Source organism: Phytophthora cinnamomi, assembly GCF_018691715.1.
Source record: "Phytophthora cinnamomi strain GKB4 chromosome Unknown Contig68, whole genome shotgun sequence".
Lineage (NCBI taxonomy): Eukaryota > Oomycota > Peronosporomycetes > Peronosporales > Peronosporaceae > Phytophthora > Phytophthora cinnamomi.
The window spans coordinates 764,445-784,367 of NW_027151001.1; the positions used below are offsets into that span (position 1 = coordinate 764,445).

At 55.8% G+C, this 19,923-nt stretch overlaps 8 protein-coding genes across 9 annotated transcripts; 2 read left to right on the forward strand and 6 right to left on the reverse strand.

Annotated features, from left to right (window-relative positions):
• Positions 1-1,438: 1,438 nt before the first annotated feature.
• IUM83_07805 (pyruvate dehydrogenase kinase-like protein) lies at positions 1,439-2,632 on the forward strand (the record flags this gene model as incomplete). The annotated part of the gene is made up of 1 exon (XM_067932130.1): positions 1,439-2,632. The coding sequence occupies one exon, from the start codon at positions 1,439-1,441 to the stop codon at positions 2,630-2,632; it is 1,194 nt and encodes a 397-aa protein (XP_067786413.1).
• A 591-nt stretch (positions 2,633-3,223) lies between these two features.
• On the reverse strand, positions 3,224-4,992 carry IUM83_07806 (COP9 signalosome complex subunit 1; the record flags this gene model as incomplete). The annotated part of the gene is made up of 3 exons (XM_067932131.1): positions 3,224-3,255; positions 3,332-4,685; positions 4,753-4,992. The coding sequence occupies 3 exons, from the start codon at positions 4,990-4,992 to the stop codon at positions 3,224-3,226; spliced, it is 1,626 nt and encodes a 541-aa protein (XP_067786474.1).
• Positions 4,993-5,445: 453 nt separating this feature from the next.
• On the reverse strand, positions 5,446-7,049 carry IUM83_07807 (COP9 signalosome complex subunit 1; the record flags this gene model as incomplete). Its single annotated transcript, XM_067932132.1, has 6 exons — positions 5,446-5,589; positions 5,666-5,884; positions 5,963-6,082; positions 6,156-6,354; positions 6,436-6,656; positions 6,741-7,049. The coding sequence occupies 6 exons, from the start codon at positions 7,047-7,049 to the stop codon at positions 5,446-5,448; spliced, it is 1,212 nt and encodes a 403-aa protein (XP_067786473.1).
• A 172-nt stretch (positions 7,050-7,221) lies between these two features.
• On the forward strand, positions 7,222-8,847 carry IUM83_07808 (O-linked N-acetylglucosamine transferase OGT; the record flags this gene model as incomplete). Its single annotated transcript, XM_067932133.1, has 6 exons — positions 7,222-7,253; positions 7,324-7,675; positions 7,751-7,911; positions 7,996-8,056; positions 8,127-8,541; positions 8,639-8,847. The coding sequence occupies 6 exons, from the start codon at positions 7,222-7,224 to the stop codon at positions 8,845-8,847; spliced, it is 1,230 nt and encodes a 409-aa protein (XP_067786475.1).
• Positions 8,848-9,272: 425 nt separating this feature from the next.
• Positions 9,273-11,121, reverse strand: IUM83_07809 (myosin-like protein; the record flags this gene model as incomplete). Its single annotated transcript, XM_067932134.1, has 2 exons — positions 9,273-9,333; positions 9,554-11,121. 2 exons carry the CDS (start codon positions 11,119-11,121, stop codon positions 9,273-9,275), a joined length of 1,629 nt encoding a protein of 542 aa, XP_067786418.1.
• A 176-nt stretch (positions 11,122-11,297) lies between these two features.
• IUM83_07810 (myosin-like protein) lies at positions 11,298-13,643 on the reverse strand (the record flags this gene model as incomplete). Its single annotated transcript, XM_067932135.1, has 3 exons — positions 11,298-12,495; positions 12,552-13,169; positions 13,291-13,643. The coding sequence occupies 3 exons, from the start codon at positions 13,641-13,643 to the stop codon at positions 11,298-11,300; spliced, it is 2,169 nt and encodes a 722-aa protein (XP_067786323.1).
• A 1,957-nt stretch (positions 13,644-15,600) lies between these two features.
• Positions 15,601-16,616, reverse strand: IUM83_07811 (the record flags this gene model as incomplete). 2 transcript variants are annotated; one of them, XM_067932137.1, is made up of 2 exons in its annotated part: positions 15,601-16,363; positions 16,447-16,616. In XM_067932137.1, the coding sequence occupies 2 exons, from the start codon at positions 16,614-16,616 to the stop codon at positions 15,601-15,603; spliced, it is 933 nt and encodes a 310-aa protein (XP_067786325.1). The 2 variants fall into 2 exon arrangements, with proteins under 2 accessions (XP_067786325.1, XP_067786324.1); XM_067932136.1 differs by lacking the exon at positions 16,447-16,616 and having other exon boundaries at positions 15,601-15,948.
• A 2,597-nt stretch (positions 16,617-19,213) lies between these two features.
• On the reverse strand, positions 19,214-19,693 carry IUM83_07812 (Myrosinase-binding protein; the record flags this gene model as incomplete). Its single annotated transcript, XM_067932138.1, has 1 exon — positions 19,214-19,693. The coding sequence occupies one exon, from the start codon at positions 19,691-19,693 to the stop codon at positions 19,214-19,216; it is 480 nt and encodes a 159-aa protein (XP_067786326.1).
• Positions 19,694-19,923: the final 230 nt, after the last annotated feature.

Sequence of the window (19,923 nt, forward strand, 5' to 3'; positions counted from 1 at the left end):
AGCAGCACGTCCGAGTCTTCACTGGCCATCTAGGTGGAGGTGGTTCCTGTTACTGATTTATTGCATATGACGGTTTCTTATGCTCCTGGCGAGGCACTGCGGATGTCACAACGTGGCTACATTGACAAAATGTTGAAGCGCTTTGACATGGAAGACTGCCGGCCCGTTGCTACTCCGCAGGCACTAAGAAATCTGCCTGTACCTGTGGGGGAGGACGAACCAGAGATTAATGACCCCAGCATACCCTCAGGTTATGAGCCCAAAAGCGTTTCCGCATAGTCATCATCAGTCACGCGTTTGCCGTAGTGAAGCAGCTGCCGGCGCAGCGACTCCATCTCACGCAACCACTGATTCATGCTTTTCTCCGATGTATGCACATTAGAGTAGCACTCAGCACGAGCAAATATGTAGTTAGAGTACTCTCGGTTCGTCTGCTTATCGATGAATCGATTTCACATCGCCTGTGCCGTGTCTTCTTGGCAGATCATCTCGGCGTCCTGTGCAGGTGTGGAGATTTTTGCGATAACACGACATATATCTTTTTTAAGTCGGTGCAGATAAGCCGCTCGACTAAGCTATATTAGGTAGGCGTCCACTGGTATAGTATACATGGCTTCGCAATTCGTGCAACCTATATGCGGGCCCACAGCTTATGTGGGGGAGATCGACGACGGGACGCTGTTCGGCACGTTGGGACTCACAACGGTGGATGAAGCTTTCGCGGGAAGCTACGGGTCGTACACGCACTCGGGTGACGGCGTTGTGCGTCTCACTTTCGAGAGCGCCGACACGAAAGATGTGCCTGTGGTCGTCCATAGTGGCGGCGACGGCTTCACCAAAGTCGACGTGGGTGCTGGCGACACGGTGACGTGGGAGTCCCACGGTGGGACTCCACGTTCCCACAGCTAGAGGACAAAACGTTGTATCTGGATCGTTGGCGCCCGGGCATTTTAGGTTTGCCCGGTAAGGGAGGTGGTTCGCTCTTGATGTGGATCCCGCGATCGTCGGAAGGCGGGCATATCACAATGTACGTGCGGATCAACCCGTCCTAGGCCCGATAATAAATGTGAGGTCATTCTACGTCTTCGCATGAGCCACAAACCATACGCCGATTCAGGTGGTGCGCCGAGTTCAACATTGCGAGTCTGAGCCGTTACCTTCAGAGTTGAAGTTGGCCTGGGCTCCACAAGAAAAAAACATGCATCTGCTGTTTCCTCCCTTCACCTTTCCTCCCGTCATATCAGATAGTCTTCCATCTACCTAATCTTCATCAACTATCACAGTCCTCGATACAGTTCCCTTGTCAAGTAACAAATGTAACGCTGAAGTAACACCTCTCCCTGCGCCAACAACATCACCTCTCGCGGGTTCCACCACCATCGTTCACGTCGAATGCGTCATTCCTGAACTTGCCAAGAGCATCAACGATCGCTAGACAATGCGCCGCGGAGTCGCCGCCCCGCTGCGCCGCGCGGCCTCCAGCGCGCGCCCGAGCGACGCGGCCATGGCGGCCAAGATCGACGAGCTGGCGCGGCTGCCGCAGACGGGCGTGTCGCTGCAGTACCTGCTGGAGTTCGGCACGGCCATCTCGCCGCAGAAGCTCATCCAGTCGGCGCGCTTCCTGCACGGCGAGCTGCCCGTGCGGTACGCGCACCGCATCAAGAACCTGGAGAACCTGCCGCACGGGCTGAGCGACATGCCGTCCGTGCAGCAGGTGCGTGCGTGGTACGTGGACTCGGCGCGCGAGCTGCTGCGCTTCCCCAAGGTCGAGAGCTTCCAGGACGAGCTGGCCTTCCGCGCGCTCATCGAGAGCATCAAGACGCGCCACAGCGGCACGCTCTACACCATGGCCAAGGGCGTGCACGAGCTCAAGATGCAGCTCTTCCGCTCCTTCTCGCAGAAGGAGCAGGGCGGCAAGGCGCTGGGCGAGAGATACCTCCGCTCGCAGGAGTTCGCCGACCTGTCGGACCTGCACTCGTTCCTGGACGCCTTCTACATGTCCAGGATCGGCATCAGGATGCTCATGAGCCAGCACATCGCGCTGCACGACGAGGAGGAGGGCTGGGTGGGCTGCATCTGCGAGAGCACGTCCCCCGCCGAGATCGCACTGGCGGCCATTGACACGGCCAGACACATGTGCCTCAGGCAGTACGGGGACGCCCCCGAGGTCGAGCTGCACGGCCACACGGACTTCTCCATGCCCTTTGTGCCTAGTCACCTGCATCACATGCTGTTCGAGGTGATCAAGAACTCCATGCGCGCCGTGGTGGAGTTCCACGGCGTAGACAACGACATGCCCCCCATCAAGATCGTCATTGCAGACGGAGAGGACAATGAGGACGTATCCATCAAGATCTCCGATGAGGGCGGGGGCATCCCGCGCTCGTCGGTGTCCAGGATCTGGTCCTATCTGTACACGACGGCCGACTCGGAGGCGTTCGAGCGGCTCGAAGCTCCCAATGACTTCGGCGGGGACTCCCCGCTCGCCGGATTGGGCTACGGACTGCCGATCAGCAGGCTGTTTGCACGCTACTTCGGAGGAGACCTGCAGGTGATCTCCATGGAAGGGTACGGCACCGACGCGTACTTGCACCTGAAGCGTGTGGGCGACGCGTCGGAGCCGCTGCCGTGAGAATTGTGCTGGAGAACAACGGAGGAGGAGGAGTGCGGTGCACGGTGTCCGCTTTTTTATATTGAATCGCTAGCTCACGGATGGCTGGACCCAGACTTGCTTGTAATAGAACGCGGTGGAAGGGGTAAGGTGGCAAAACAATAGTTTTTGGGCAAGAATCTGAGCGAGCGGGGAATGGACATCTTGTACTGGTCGTGAAGTGCTTCTTTCGGACTCACACAAGTGTACGCACAGTGTGTCAGTTCGGGCGTTGCATGCTCTTTGGTCGGAGCATCTGCGCCCGTGCGTGAATTCGACTCGTTATTGACCCTGTTCCTGACCCAAGACTTTCTTGTGCATCGGATCTCCCAGATTGGCGACTCGACCCATTGAGTTTTACTACCTGCAGCGGATCCAGCTTCGCTTGAGACCTCAATCGGTCTTCTGACGGTTCCAGCGTGATTGCTGCGAGCATTTTGTTTGCAGACGAGTCGTTTTCGACAGTCGGCGGGCGCTTCAAGAGTGAGGCCGACGATGGTGAGTCCAATGGCATTGGCGGTGACCCCACTACTGGCGGAGTAACAGCTCCACCAGATTGATACCTCTGCCCGACTACAACCCCAGTGATGCCTGTGAACGGTGTACTATGCTTGAGATCTCGTAGCATCTCTGCGAGAGCACTTTCAGTCACAAAGTGTTTGCTCATCGCTTCAATCTGACCCTTTAGCTGCTGCAGCTCGTCCCCCATAGTTGTCCACGAATGAAACACGTCCATTTCGCTCTCGCTGCCATCCCCATCCACTTCGTTTCCGTTCAAGACGTTCTTCCTCTGCATCGCGGCCGCGAGTCTAGCCAGCGTGACCTCGAGTACATGTTGGCTGCGAGCAAGAGAGCTCACTTCTCGACCAATATTCTCAACCGTACGCTTTTCGGACGCCCACTCGTTCATCGCTGTTGTAGCCACCTTGTTGTCGGCCTCGTTCCGGAAGAACATGTCCGTAAACGCTTCCGAGTACTTGCACAGTGCCGCAGCCATCTCACCTGCTGCAGCTCGAGCAGTAATTGCCACGGGGAATCGATAGCTCTCCGGTTCGTCACTGCGTCCGCCTATCAGCGCCAAAATCTGCATCGAAAAGTCCGATCCCAAGACGCGGCCTACTTTCTCCACATGAGCCTCTGCAGCGGCAAGATCGACCGGTTCCTGCGCCATGGAGGCATACGCATCGTTGATTAGCTCCACGAGTTTGTCGAGATGTTTCTGAGCAACCGGATTCACGTTCGTGCCGCTGTTGGGATTGAGTCGCTTGTGCTTCTTCCACCGGTGCTTCAGCAGATTCAAATTCCTCGACAACTCCAGCAGTGAAACTCGGAGAACAGGGATTTGCGAGCTTGATAAATGCTGCGACGTTCTTTTCGCGCTGGGTGCAGCAGGTTTGTCCCCCACTACAAGTCCATCGGAGGGGGTGCCTGTATTCTCGCCGCCAAGCTGAAACTGTAGCTGCTTTGGCCGAGGACAATTTTCAATTTCACGGATACGAGTCCGTAGCTGCTTGATCTCGTTCTGTAGTGCCGTGATCTCCATCCGCTCAGCCTTGGATTCGCAGTACGAGTAAAGCTGCAGGTTCGATGTACGAATCAACTGGAATGCACGCTTCACTTCTTGTTGGCACCGATCCAGGGTCATGTGGATTTCGCTGAGTCGTGGATTGTTGCTGTTGACCGCAGCGAGCTGGAGCCGCCGGTACGCATCTGCTAGCTCAGCAGCAGCTCGGGCATCTGCCTCGCGTTTGCTTGCCTCTTGCTGCCGGATTCGAGTCTCCACTTTCGACTTCATATCCTCGGGAATCGTGAAAGGCTGCAAATCGGTGTAGCCCTGGGCACGTTTCGTGCCATCAAGACGTTTTAGGTGCGTTTGCAGTGATAACTTCTCGTCATTGGTCTGGAAGGTAAACTTTTCAGGTATGTGGCTGGGAGGTGCCGGTTGCAGAGCTGCGAGCTGAAGCGGTAGCTCCTGGAACTTTTGCGTCAGCTCTGTGAAGCGATTGTTGAAATCATTGCGGTGATTCTCGACTTTCTGTTGAGATATCACAATGCATTTTAGCAAAGCACCGTGCATGTTTTCACGCAAGAAATTGACTCACCGTATCGACGACTTTGATGTGCTCCTTTTCTTTCTTGACCTTGGACGTCAGCACCGATATACTGTTCGTGTGCGAACGGATGTCATTCTGGAAAACGTCCATCACGTTTGCGTACTCTTTCAATTTGGTAGTGATGGTGTTCACCCTGTCATGCACGCCCGAGACTTCACCACGAACAGTTTCCGATCCTTCGTTGGTGTCGTGGCGTAGCTGGTAGATATCTCCGCGCGCATCATCCATGCTTGCTTCGAGCCGAGTGAGGCGTTGACAGATATGCAGCAAAATTGCACGCGATGCGCTGTTGTGCACGCTCAAACCTTCTTGCACGTGATTCAACGATTCCGATACCGACATCGCCTGCTGCTCGCAGCTGGAAGAATCAACTGCGTTGCTGTCTCCTATCTCGTCGTTCATGGTAGAGAATCGTAGCTGGATCAAGTACGCGACCCGATCGCTGAAGGCCAACAGACAGCGAAACTACACACACTTAACGGTAGAACACCTCACTTTTGGCTATTTTTGAGGCAGTTCTTCGGATAACAAACAAACACCAGGTTTCATGCTGCATGAAACCTGAATCATGCATGTAAGTAGTTAAGTCACGTACGATTGCCAATTACCGGATAAACCGTGCAAGCACTGGCTGCGCTGGAAAGCGTCGAGATACCGCCGGACGATGCATAGCACGGGGATTTATGTGTCGCGGATAATAACGTTGTTTTTGAGCAGACTCATGCGCAACAGCAGATTGCGCGACTCGGCAGCGTACTTACGGCCCACTTCGAACGCGCGCTCGTACGTGGCAGCGCGCTGGTTCGGGTGATACGCATACAACACCTAAAAAAGCCAAACCATCCAGTAGCTGTTAGTTCCTGGATATCAATTGACAGCACTTCAACGCTGTAAAACGAACCTTCTGATACGAATCCATGCGCGCGTGCAAGCGCTCAGCAGCGATGAGCTCGCAAATTTCCTTCTCGAGGTCCGGTGTCGGGGTATTAAACGTGCGCGCCATTTGGTGAAGGTCCACTGACAGGTACGGGTAGAAGTACTGAATAATGCCACGACTGCGGATCTCCTTGCATAGCTTCTCCACGTGTTCACACAGGTACAGGTCCAGCTTGAGCTCAGGCTATCGACACATATATAGATACACCAAAAATGTAAGTAAAATCCCAGCAAATGTGTCGTCAGTAGAGCAGCAATGTACCTTCATCTTCTCCAGCGTCTGCAGGCACGATGCATAGTTGCTCGAGTAGAAGTCCGTGATAAGCTCACGCAGCCACGGAAGCAGCTCTAAAAACGCCTTGAACGACGAGTTGTTGATCACCTGTCAGCAAAACACACAAAAATGAGTGTTTACCGGTATGAAAGTAAAACAAAAAGTGTACTGTTGTCCCCACCTTTTCCTTCAGCTCCTCGCGCTTGAACGACGCCAGCGCGCAGATTCCGCCGTAGAGCGCAATATCCTCCGCGTGCAGCACTTCGTTGTAGCTCGCGCCGATTTCCGCGTTGCACTCGATGAACTTGGAGGCTGCCGCGTGATAATTCTTCTCGTTCAACGCCACAAGGCCAAAAGCCGACGCGATCTTCGACTTCAAGCTGCAAAACAAAAATAAAAATTGTTAAAACCTATAGGCATTGCCCAGTTGCAATGTGCAACAAGCCCATTTCGACCCTTACATTGGGTCACTTTGGGAGGCGTTCACTTGCTCCAATTTACTTAGGTAATTGGTCACATGGCCAAAGTTGCGCATGTGCAGCGCCACTTTGCTCACGTTCAGACACATCTCAATGATGTGCTTGTCCGTGGTGCAGTAGTCGCGCGCCTGGGCGAAACTCTTGAGCGCAGCTGGCAGATCTCCCAACTCATAGTAGAAGTCTCCCAAGTCGTTGTGACCCATCTGCACCCAAAGATAACACAATAAGCGGTTAGCACTAGCCTAAACAGGTTAACACTAGCCTAAACTTTTTTTTCCGCTTTTTACCCGGATGCTCTCCTTTATCATTGTGGACTTGTACGAGTTCAGCTCTTGCTCCAGCCGCTCGTGTTGCTGCGCCGCGTTGTGCTTCACATTGTCGATGAAGCTGGCGTCCTCCTGGGCCTTTTCATCTAAAAGCTCGGCGTACAGTCCCATGTTCAGACTGCCCTTGAGCTCGCGCAGCAGCGCGCGCCGCGCCTCGGCCTGCAGCGACGGGCACGTCTTGGTGAGGAACAGCAGGCGCTCGGTGCGGTTGCGCCCGCTGTACTTGGCGGCGTACGCCTCTACGTCGAAGCCCTCCAGCGCCTGCGCCATGGTTAACACCACCTAAAGCTTTCTCTCAAAGTAAAGTGACTTTGACGTGGAGTATCTTGTGCTAAAACCTTTTTCGACCAATAGGGTATATTGATTTCTGTTATTTGAAGTGTTAACGCATCTGATTGGCGGATGGGATTTTTTGTGGTCCATTTTGCATTCTGGTGTTGCCATGGCGTCTCCTGTGGTGATAGCTCTCTATCGGTGCGTGTTGCATGCAAACAGCTCGCGTTAAGGGAATCTCACAATTTATACTCTGCGCGTGCTGCTCCAGGACGCTGCTGCGCTCTACGCAGACGCTGCAGCGCGACGTGGAGGCCGGCCGCACGCTGTACAACGCCATCCGCTCGGGCGCCGTGGCCTCGTACGCCGGCGTCAAGAGCGACTGGCAGCGCGAGCGCATATTCGTGCGACGCTTCGAGGATATGGAGGTGCTAAAGCGACGGGGCGCCAGCAACAGAACTTTTGCTGCCATCGTGCGCTCAGGGTTTGGGCAGCCCGTGGATGCTAAAGATCAGGCGGCATTGGACGCCAGGATTGACGCCGCCTTCGATGCGTTGAAGAGCGTGGACGACCACAACGCGCTGATCCGGGAATTTAGAGACCAGGGGATTTTTGGACCCAAGGTGGGTTGGGTGGGTAGTATTAAATTTGAGAGAACTTGTTTTTGGTGACAACTGGGTTGGTGGATTCTACTGTAGGAACGCAGCAACGCCATCGAGTTTTTGGTGGGGGACGTGGTTGAAGTGAAAGGCGAGAAGAGGGGTGTGATATTCGCCTGGCACGTGACCACGGACGGAATTGAAGCAGCGGCGGGGCCTCGAGTTGTGTACGACATTCTACCTCACAGTCCTGGCTTTAGGTGGGTGGGTTTATTCTAAAAACATGTTGTTATTGCCACAACAACCAAGTGGAGCTGACCTTATGATTCGTTCGTCAACTGCAGCTTCGCCAGCAAATTGTACAACGTGCCCCAAGAAGAAATCCGCCTGGATGAGTCTCCGAAGGTAGTTTTTTTTCATCATTTGTAACTGGGTGCAACATCTCTAATAGTTTTGGGGTTTTGTGTTGTTGCAGGCGGTTGTTCACCCCGCGCTTTTGCTGTACTTCGACGGGTTTGATGGCACGCACCACATCGCGTCGGAGGCTTTGGCAGCTCGGTATCCAACTGACATCTCTGGAAAGCCCAAAGCTGCCGACGTTGCTGTGTCTGCGCCATCCATCATCCAACTGCAGTCTGCGGACGAAGACAAGTTGCTGACGTACTTGCGCTGCGACGACAGCACCATCGTCCAGTTCGTGATGGCCAGTCTGGAAGGCATGTGGCTCGGGGAGTGCGGGCAGAGTGCGCAGAATGAGGTGCAGCGAGCTGTGGAGCTCGCTGGGCAGAAGAAGTGGGACGAAGCTCGCGAGATGCTGGAGCAAGTGGTGCACGACTTCCCTGAGTTCGCGTACGCGTGGAACAAACTCGCCATGGTCGAGTATCAGAGCGGTGAGTTTGACCTCGTATTCTGTGTGGTCGCTGGCTTAACTCTCGTACTCACTTCTCACTTTGCTGTTGGTGTATTGCATTCTACTTGCATGCGCAGGCAACTTCGGGAGAGCTCTCGGCCACTACGAGACCGCCATCAAGTTGAAGCCGCAGCTCGTCGAGGCTCTCGTCGGACTAGGAACTTGCGCTACGAGACTGCAGCGATGGAGCTTGGCGCATCGCGCCGCTGTGCTGCTGTTGGAGGTGCAGCCCAGCAACGACACTGCTCGGATGCTGATTGAGCAAGCCGTCTACGCCACATTGTAGGCAGAATGCAGGGAACAAATCGCCGGCGGTAAAACTACATGTAGACAATAGCGAAGCGTCTTGGAGGTTGTCTTAGGATACTATGATGCGAAGTTTCGCGTTCCAGCATGCGTCCATGATGCAGCGAGCTCACGCCGGTGTTTCCAGCGCAGTTACGGGCGCGCAGAGGCGCGATGGTCATCAAAAGACAACATGACCTTGAGGGGCGCTTGACAATTGCCTCAAGGATTGCTTGCTCCAAGATCGCTTACTTCAAAGATCGCTTGGCTACTTGGCTGCATGACGCTTGCTGCTCGCGCAATAACTTCGTGCCGAGCAAAACCGTCTTGCTTGTCACTGGTTGCAGTGCTCGCAGTGACAAGCAAGGCGGTTTTGCCACCATAGACACGAACGCGACTACCACGAGATACAATGACACAAGTGCATCAAATTAAGGTTGCTATCTGCCACACTGCCACGTACGCAGGAGCTTCCGATGGCTCCGTGCTACACATGTACGCTAGGCTACCAAGACGCGGTCTCGATCAAACCTGGCAAAACTCACACCTTAGTTTACATAATATAGAGCTGCCATGCAGCGCGTGCGCTACGCGAATAATATAAGTCGACGTGGGTCTTGGGACTTTGGCGTCGATAGGAGGCGCATGCTTCTTGCCGCGAGCAACTCCACGAAAATCAATGAACACTTGGACCTTAGAACATGTACCTGGACACAGACCACAACATGTCGGCGTCCTTGGAGCGGAATTCTTCCTCCTCCGAGTCGAATGCAGGCTCCTCGCTCACCGCAGTGACGCTGATACGCCGCTTGGCTGCACCACCGTCCTCCTCCGGGATCATGACGGCCTCGCTCAAGGGCGTAGCCCACACGATCCGCTCGCCTTTGTCAGAGGTTTCCTCCGACGCCGACTGCGTCTGCCGTCTCAAAGTAGGCAACCGAGAAGGTGTGACCATGCCTCGCGGCGATGAAGGAGGCGAGATGGCAGCACTGCAGGTGAAAAAGCGAATAATGCGCTCCACCAAGCCGCCACTATAGGTTGTCTGCCGCCGCAACTCTGCAACCTCGAACCTCCTGGCTTGTAAAGCCAGCTCCAGCTCTTCCAGGCGTTGCTGCTGTTGTTTGGCCTCGATCTTTACCTCGTCGTACGACACCTGGAGTTGCTTGAGCTGTAGCTTCGCTGTCTTCGCCTCCTCTTGAGCCTCGCCCAACTTGTCGGTCACAGCTGCCATGCTGTTCATCAGAGTCGCATTGTCCTTTTCGAGACGATCGACGTGGATCAGCCGGAGCTGACGGTTGAACAAACCGAAAACCTTCACCTTCAGGTAGGCAGCGTGCCAACGGTGACGAGCAAGAGCCTTCTTCTTAAGATTCAGGAAACGGGTTCTCGCGATCATCGCGCGGACGTGTGCCTGAACCCGCAGTGCACTGCGCTTCCGTCGTACTGTCTCGTAAAGCCACAAGAAACCACGTTTTGCCATATACTGGGCGGTGATCTTCTTCCAGCGCTTCTGCAAGTAAATAACGCGCTGCAGAGGGCCCAGCCACTTGAGCAGCCAGCGCTGCTGCACAGGGAGGTAATTCTTAGCAAGCAACTTGTCGAGAAGCACCATCTTGTCCTCGGGTCGGTCCTGGTACGCGTGCATGATCTGCGCCTGGTGCGACATCCGAGTCCAGAGCTTGTGCATACGAAGCTGCACGCGAATCTTCCGCACACGCTTCCGGGCAAGGTGCTGGCGCACCATGCACTGGATCATCGTAGCACGACGACGGTATCGAACGTCCTGGAAAACGCGCTTGAACGCGTTGAAGGTAATCACAGCAGTTGTGACACTAATCCAGTGCTTCTTGCGCAAGTAGAGCAGCAATTGCTTGCCCAGGTTTTCAGTCGACGCCGGGGCCGGTGTAAGTAACTTGTCAAGCAGATCAATCTTGCCCGTGCGGAAAAACAGACGAGTGTCACCCAGGCGGTAGGCTCCCGTAGGGAAATCATAAGCCCAAAGGATGGCTTGCGTAAAGAGCTTGTCGTTCGAGTCAAAGCGACGGAAGACTTCGTACGGCAGCAAGTTGCGGTACACATCAACCACTTCGGCGTACAGGATTCGCGTGGGAAGACCAACACGCAGCACCTCGCAAGCCTGGACTGTACCCGAGCACCGGAGCTGCTCGACGACGAAAGGACGATCGAAATGTCCGACCTTCATCTGCGTGTTCGGCTTGATGCAGCGCACGAAGTTACAGCTCGTACCCTCCAGTTCAGTCGTGAGCCCCTTCATCTGTGTGGAGAAAAGGTTGGACGTACTACCTCCCTTGAGACGCTTCGACGATGCCGACCCACCACCCAGAGGCGAAAGTCCAGCCGACTTGGTCGAGACATTGGAGGCCGAGCGTGCCCGGTTGCCATTACGGCTGTTGCCTGTCAGGTCTTGTAGCACTCGCGACGATGAGTTCTTCAGCAACTCCTCAAATTGGTCCGAGATAATGTTGTTGTTTTGTCGACGAACGAGTCGATCGTGTATGACACGGTGCCGGCGTAGTGGCGGATGAGGAAAGTGTCGCGAATGTCCTTCGGGTGGGGCGTCGGGAAGCACGGGTGGCGCTTGAACAGAGTGTGCAGGCGTTCGTTCAGTTTTCGGTCCGACGGCATGGGAAGTCTTGACACGTTATCAATGGTGGCGAAAAGACCACCGTGGCGACTAGCAATGAGGTTCAAGCACTCACGGTTGTCCGAGTAGGCCACGAGGTCGCCGCTGGGAGCCACCTGCTCCGCCAAAAAGTCGATCTCATTCTCTGGGTCTTTAACCTTCAGAGGCTGGCCAGCCAGCGGGAACGGGAACGAAAGCGAGTGGTTGGTCGGGTGGTAGATGTGCTCGCTCTTGTACAGCTCCTGCTCGGCCTCGAAAATGCAGGCGTTGAAAAGGCTCTGCAGCGTCTCGTTGGCGTAGTTGATAAGCAACTGCTCGAACGAGTTACGGTTCTTGGGCTCAAAGTCCTCGAAACCGAAGATATCCAGAACACCAATGTAGGGCACCACGTCGCTGCGGAACGAGTCGTAGTCTAAAGCCGCAGCGCACTCCCACATGAGCCACGTGAAAGTGTTCTCGTAGATAGTCTTGGCGATCGTGTCACGCGAGTATACGGCGTTACGAACATCACGCTTAATGAAGTAGATGGAGTTGCGTCGGGATCCACGCGTCATGATTCGCTTGAGCAGAATGCTTTCCGTGAGCTGCTCCCTCGAGACACCAAGAAGCTCCGAGGCGTGACGCACAGCCTCCTGCGATTCGAGATCATCCTCGCGGATGCAGGCCGTTTCTCCCTCCTCCGTATCCTCTTGGCTAATGTGGATGTTGCCCATGTGCAGCAGTCCCGCCACCAGTCTGAAAATTTCGTGCTGTGCGCTTTCTCGAATGCCAATGAACTGCAGCGCGCTCTTCAAGTTCCGAAAGTTCTCTCCATCGTCAATAAGATCAGAGCGCATGCAGCCTGACTGGTTCAGGTACGAGTAGTCCTCGGGCGACTTGGCCTTCAAGTGCAGTGCGTTCTCCAGATACTCGGTGTCGTCCGAGTGCAGCAGCTCGTAGAAGACGTGGAAGTTGCGTTCCCCTGCGGCTGGAACACCAGTCGGCTCTTCTCGAGAAGGTACGTGTCTATGCTTGCTCCTGACAGCTCGTGCGTCTCGTTGGCGAACTGCAGCCTCATGTACTTGCCGAAGCGGCTCGAGTTGTGGTTGCGGTGTGTCTTGGCGTTGCCGAACGACTCGAGAATAGGGATGGTCTCCATGAGCCGCTCGCCCACGGCCACGGGGGACAGCTTCCTCTTACCGCTGGACTGCGGGTACGACATGGCGAGCGTCGAGGAGCCCGGCGGGCCCATGCAGCCCAGCACGGGGCGGCTGTGGGCCGTGAGCTCGGGCTCCATCTCGTCGTCCGACGTGCAGGAGGCCGAGGCCGACGACAGCGCCGGGTTGTGCACGGCGCGCATGGTGAGGAAGTCGAGGATGATCTTGGACGTCTCGGTCTTGCCGGAGCCGCTCTCGCCGCTGATGATGATGCTCTGGTTCTGCATGACGGCGCGCACGGCGCAGAGCTGGCGGTAGGCGCTCTCGGCCACGTTGTACGGGTGCGGCGGGCAGCGGTCCAGCGGCTGCCCCACGAAGAGCATCTTGTCGGGCTCGGGCAGCTGGCGCAGAGGGTTCACGGCGATCAGCACGTTGGCCATGAAGGTGTACGGCCGCTGGTTCTGCAGCGCCGCGCGGTCCTCCAGGTTCTTGGCCAGCGCGGCCTCGTGCAGGTGGCGCAGCGACGTCATGTCCGCGGCCGTGCTGCTCGTATCAATTGCATTGCAACGACAGGTTGTTAGTAATGTACGGTTTAGGCTAGTGTTAACTGCGGCAACAGTTAGGCTAGTGTTAACCGCGGTTAGAGACGCAGTTGCCGACGCACCTGAAGAGCGGGTTGGCGGCGAATAGCGGCGTCTGCTGCAGGTCCACCTGCTGCTCGAGCTGCTTTTCTTTTCCTGCTGCTGCTTCTTCTTCTTCTTGGCTGCGGCGCAGCGGCTCGCCCGTGGCCTCGTCGATGAGGCAGAAGGTGGCGCGCTGCCGCTGAGCGTCGAAGGCCGAGACCTGGCCGAGCGTCCAGCCGAAGTTGCCGTCCTGCTTCCAGTAGAGGTCGCCCACGCGCAGCTGCACGGCCGAGACGGCCTCGGCCTGGATGTCGGAGGCGGCGGCGCCCGACGCCAGCAGCGCCTTGGGCAGGCGCGCGGCTCCCGCGGCGCCAGCGACGCCAGAGAACGTCATGGGGAGGAGGAGTGCGGCCTCTTGCGCGGAACGCGAAGTGATAGGCGTCGGGTAAGAGGCGAGTGTCGTGTTGTGGCTGGCAGCAGGTCGTCACTGAGGACTTTCGGCCAATGAGACGGCGAGACGGAGATGAGGATGAAGTTTGTAACGTGATTCAGTAGTCTGGGAGGACTAAAACAAATGTGCGTTTGACTTTTGGTGGATTTTGAGGGGGGACTGAATGGGTCGGTGTCGCTGATGTCTGGCCCACTCGGCTTGAACGCGGTCGTGCGCCTGTATGATGGCTGTCTCGACGGGCGGTATTAATAGTGTGTTGGCAATGTAGGTGACGGCGCGATTGTCATTTTCAGTGCGCGAAGGCTTACTTGTTCCTTAGCGCGAGCGCGTCGACGCATTAGCCGTGTTTCTGTGAAGTCTACTTGCAGACCATCCACGTTCGCGCGAGTGAGCGAGGCTGCTGTGATGTATGTTCTTGTTAGGCTGGTCGAATCCCGTGCCCTTGCGTACTAAGTATCACAGTGGCAAGCCCCGTGATAGTCGCTACAGGACCTTATCTCACTGTACGACCAGACCAGGGCTGGGAGAAATCACCAAGTGTGAATACAGCCCAAACTCTCTGCAAGACCTGCCAGCACAGGCATCTGAGATCGCCGTCGATGGATATCGTCTGCTGATACGCTCGCTGTCTGAGCACCACCGGTCAGTACTTCAGGCACTAAGTTACGGTAGGCTCGTGCCACGGGCGATAGGCCGAAATTCGAATCCGAGGGCTAGGGGGCAGATGTTTTTCGAACCATCAGAACGGTTGCACCTCTCCGCTGAAAGAAACGAAACGCCGTAGAGTCGTGTGGCAATAGGGGACCACAACACGGCGAAGGCCGCGTCAAAGCCCCTCGCTCGCCGGCCGTGAAGATACGTTTGCTTGCTGCGTTTGCACAGTCCGCTCGCTGTGCGGCAAAGCAGCGCAAAGCAGCGCACGGGCAGCACATGCCCATCTGGCTGCCGGCTCGCCAGCCACTTTCGCGAGCCCCAAGCACCACAGCCCTCAGCGTTACCTACGCCTCGCTTCAAGGCCCGCGCTGACTCTCGTCCGGATACTTTCGGGCCAAGTTGAAGTCGCAGCTTGGTCCGCCTCGGCGCAGTCAAGCGCAGCGCTGGCACTCGCATGCACTTGCCCAAAGGCTGTCGGCCTCGCTTGGTGACGCGCGCCTTGCCCACCCACCCAGCCATGCGCGGCGCTGTCGTGCGGGTGGATGTATCCGCGCGACGGTTTCGGGGCAAAGTCGCTCGCGCTGAGAGGAAAAAGGCAACTTTACTGCCATGCACGAGCTGGTCCGCTCGGCCAAATGCGCGTGCACCTTTGCCTGCCGACCGGCAGGATGCCGTTCATCCTCGAGGATCGATCATAGCAGCCGTGCGCGGAACAGGCCGGCGTGGCACCCGAGCGTCCGGTTGCAACTGGGCGGCGTCACGTGCGGCTTCAACGCGAGCTGCTCAGGTCCGACGTGGCTGTCAATCCTTGCGGGTGGACGTGAACGCGGAATCCAGCGCTGCGCCGTCGACTTCTGTTTCGGTGGGCGGAGGGTGGTGAGCGCCATCCGATGAGGCCGGCGTGGGAGTCAAGATGTGGCGTGCAGGTATCCAGGACGGGTGTCTTACAGCTGGGATACCTCACGCTTACTGCTACATGTGCCTGTCTGGCTGATACCTACGTCTAGCTAGCTAGCGTTGATCATGGTGAGGTGCCCGCCCTGAGATGCCTGCGGGATCCAGAGCACGAGCGAGCCGCCGCCGGACCCAGGGATGCCCACGAGGTTGGGTCGCTGTACGACACGGCACCCTGCTGCGCCGAGATCGACGCGCTCCACGCCACGATCTCACCTGCGGCCACGTCGACCTCGGCGAAGTTGTCCCCGCCTGTGTGGACGACCACCGTCGTGTCCTTGGTGTCGGTGCTCTAGCTGCCCTCGAAAGCCTCGTCCACGGTCGACAACCCGACTCGTCCGACGACCGTCGCGGTCTCAATGAGCTGGTCGATGATCACCCCGAAGGTCTTTCGCAGCGAGTCGCGGGTCTTGAACGCAGACTCCGCCGTTTTGCTAGCCAATAGCTCGCCCATGCAGTTGTTGGTGGCTGTGGGGATGTCGATCAGCACGATCGACGAGCTGCTGATGGCGACGCGGATGTCGTCGGCAGCGGCGTTAGGCGTTGCATTGCTGATGGCGTTCACCGACGCGATAACGTAGTCCGTGACGTTCTTGATCTGGTACCCGCAAGTCGAGTTGGAGTCGATGAGGTCCTGCAGCTCGTCCACGGTCGTGTCACCCACCGGTGGAGTTGATCGCGCTTGTTTTCGTGTGGAGAGCGGGACGCTGATTGCAGGCGACAAGATCTGGTCTCCGTCGGTGATGGCCTGCTTCACGATGGTCTCCACGATCACCAGCACAGTATCCGCGAGCTTGACGCCAGCCGGGACCGGGATGCCGAGGCAATTGCACACTGCGATGGGCAAGTCAAGGAGCACCACATCCGACTGGTAGGCAACGGCTAGCAGCTCCTCCACGTTCCCCGCAGGTGCCGCGGTTTGCGTGTATCGAAGGCAGTAGATGAGCGGCTTGAGCATGCCGATGATGTTCGAAGCGCAGACGAAGCCCTGCTTCGCTTGCTTGTACTGGGACTCCCAGTCTGGGATAAGGTGGCGCTGAATACGCCGGACGTCGCTGTGTTGAACGCGGCGAAGCAGCCCTGGTGAAAATTTTCAGGAGCAGTCGTCATTCTGGGGAGGTGGCGCACCACCGGATACGATATCGGGCATTGCGTGATGTAGTCGCTGCTGTCCTTCACGTTGCCCAGAGGACACACTTTCTGGCTGTCGAAATACTCGGTCTTCCTGTAACACGCCGAGTCGCTGACCACGCCGATGGTGGGGCCCACCCAGTTCCTGGTCCTATCCCCGCACCAATCCGAGCCCATGCTATCGGTGAGCGCTGTAGTTCTCCTGGATTATCGTCCAGATCACACCAAATGGTCCACTGCACCTACAGCGCGACCGAAGAACCCGCTCAACTGGAAGCCTTCGAGGGCAGCGATGTGTCGGTCGTGGTCCCGTCCGAGACAGCATTGCCGTCGCTGGTGTCAAACTTGAGATAGAGAAGACCCTGTTGCTCGTGCCCTTCTTGGGCCAATGGATCTCCATTGACGTGATGTGCTCGCCGTCCGCTAGCGTGGGCGTGTTGTCCGTCCCGCCCGATCCGCCATGGGACAGCATCAACTCGGATGGAGTTGCAACCTGCAACGTCACCGCATCAACGCGATCACCAGCGCGAATTGTGACGGAGCTGGCTGTCTGCCCAAACGCAACGGAGTTGACGTCAGAGAACGCGACGCCGTGAGAGCCACCGAAAGCTTCACTAAGCTGGATATCTTCGTCCCGTAAATCCCAGCGAGGAACAGGAGTACCAACACCTGAAGCGCCTGCATGCGAACGAATCCGCTTCGGTACCGGACAAAAGATGCGTTAGCAGGCGGTCAGCGCTCGTAAAGTGCAAAACGTGGTGTGCGACGTCACTCCTCCCATCGTCCTTGTCACCAATCGCGTATGTACGAGCAGAAAAATATATACGATAGGTCACAGGATTTGTAAGGCGATCCCTGCCAGAACCTCTTCGTCCAGTTCAAAGTTTGAAGCTACATGTCGTCCCGGGCCGGGACTTCCGGACGACGCACTGTGTGCAAAGATTCAATTTCTAGTTCAAGGTGCTCCTCATGCCGCTAGATGAACAGTATTATTTTTCCATGGGTGTTCTCGAGGCTCACACTTCGAGTAACCAGTTTGTCATCTGTGAGTTATTTGTTACTTAGTATAATACTTCAGTATTTACTTACGGAACCATACGTATAACACATAAATGAATGCTCTAAGGCTCTACATGTACATGCAGAAATTTGCTCTATCTACGGTATAGTTTTAACGGCGAAACTCACTTAGCTAACTTACATTGATCATAACGTGCATCGTCAAGTGGCCACCACTAGAGGATCTGGGAACCCACAGTTTCAGTGATCCGCCACCCGAACCAGGTAAGCCGATCAAGTCTGGCCTCCAACGATCCAGATACAGCACTTTGTCCTGCAGTTTTAAGATAGTTGAGTTCCATGTCACCGTCTCGCCTGCATCCACATCCACCTTTGTAACCTTTTCACCGCCCGAGTAAATGACGACTGTCACGTCCTTTGTGTCGATACTTTTGAAAAAAATGCGGACGATCCCGTCTCCTTTATTCTTCCACGCTCCGTAGCTTCCTACGAACGCTTCATCCACTGTTGTGAGACCCAACGCGTCATACAACGAGCCATCGTCGATTTCGCCGATAAACGAAGTGGGTCCACAGGTCGGCTGAACGAACTGGGACGCCAGCCAAACAATTCTAGTAGGATCTAGACCGGCAAACACGGTAAGTCCCAGATTTGTTACTTCAAGAAGGTACTGCTCCATTGCGACGAATTTCCCCATATTGGTAGTAGCTGTCGTGATGAGCTGTTCGACGATCACTCGAACGTCTTCCGAAGCAAATCTCTCGTCTCAAACGCGGCCTGCTTCGTTTTATAGGAGAGCAGCTCGTTCATACAGTTGTTTGTCGCTGCGGGTATATCTTTTTGTACAAGCCGCGAGTTGCTGATTTGCACTCGGATGTCATTAATATTGGCTCCAGGAGTCGTGTTGCGGATGCCGACGACGGAGAAGGCTACGTGATCCGAAAGGCGCTTAAGCTGGTATCCACAGGTTGAGTTGGTCTTCATGAGCTCCCCAATGCATCCACACTTGTATGGGAAGAATTGACCAGGCTCGCGTTGTTGAGAAGTGTGTAGACATTTTGTGCGGAGGAAAGAATTTCGTCACCATTAATGATAACTTGCTTCACGATATTCTCCACGATCATCATCACAATACCCGTGAACTGCAGGCTCGGGGGAACGTGGATTCCAAGACAGTGACAGATTGCAACCGGAAGGTCCACAGTAACCACATCCGTCTGGTACGCCGCAGCTAGTATTTCTTCTACAGCTCCCTGAGGTGCCGTCGTTTGTTGGAATCTGATGTAGTAAACGAGGGATCTGATCACACCAACAACATTTGCACCACAGAAGAAGTACCGCCTGGGATGCTTGAAAGTGGAAAAGATGGCGCCAAAATTCCTGCCGTCGCCACGTTAAATACTGCGGCCACCACCGCCACCGTCTTCTGTATAATCTCCAGTGCACAATCATCATTTTGGGAATGCACTCAAGGTAGCACTCGACGGGGTATGCCATCGGGCATTGCGCGATACAATAGTCCCCAGTTTTCGTGTACCCTGACGGGCACACTTTGCTGCTGTTGAAATGCTGTGTTTGTCGGTAGCAAGCCGTGTCGCTGTTCGCGCCGATAGTGGGGCCTACCCAGTTGCGAATCCTCTTGCCGTACCAGCCAGTCCCCATCCGATCAGTAAGCAGTGCAGGTTTTGCCGACCTCCGTGTCCAAATAGCGCCAAGTTGATCAACCTCAGACGCTGCACGTCCATAGAATCCACTCAACTGAAAACCTTTGGGGCTTTCACCGTTGCGCGGTTAGCTGTCTTCGTTCCTGCCGACACGTAGTTGCCTTTGTTCGACGCAAGCTTGAGGTAGAAGACGCGCGTGTGCGTTCCCTTCTTAGTCCAATGAATCTCCATTGAATTGACGTACTCTCCGTCGCCGAGAACGAGTACATGCTCCTTGCCGCCCGAACCTCCGTGGTCCCAATTGGACCCAGCAGGTTTCGACGCCTGCGCCGAGATGGCATCAATTCGTAGCGCACCTCGCACTGTGACGGAGCTGAGAGTCCGTCCGAGCGTGATTGAAGACATGTCCGAAAACGCGTAGCCATGAGGACCACCGTAGATCTCACTGAGGACAATGTCTTCGTCTGTCGTTGTGCCATCTGTCTTATCAGCGTCCACGATAGTTCTTGGTCCATAACAAACTACGAGGAGCAGGAACACCAGCACCTGCGGCACCGCCAGGCGCGGCATCGCCGGGTTCTACGTGGTTATCGTCCAGAGTCTGCGGAGGGCAGACGTGAACGCAAACTCGCGCCGAGGAGGGCAAAAAGAGGAATGGCGGCGTCCTTCTAGTCTTCCGGATGGCCCGCACAATTGGAGCAGTCGCACCGGATCTGCACCATGATAGCAAATGGGATTGGTATTGTACGCAGGCTCAGTTCCTTCAGGTGAGTAAAATTGCGTTTACAAGTCCAAAGACT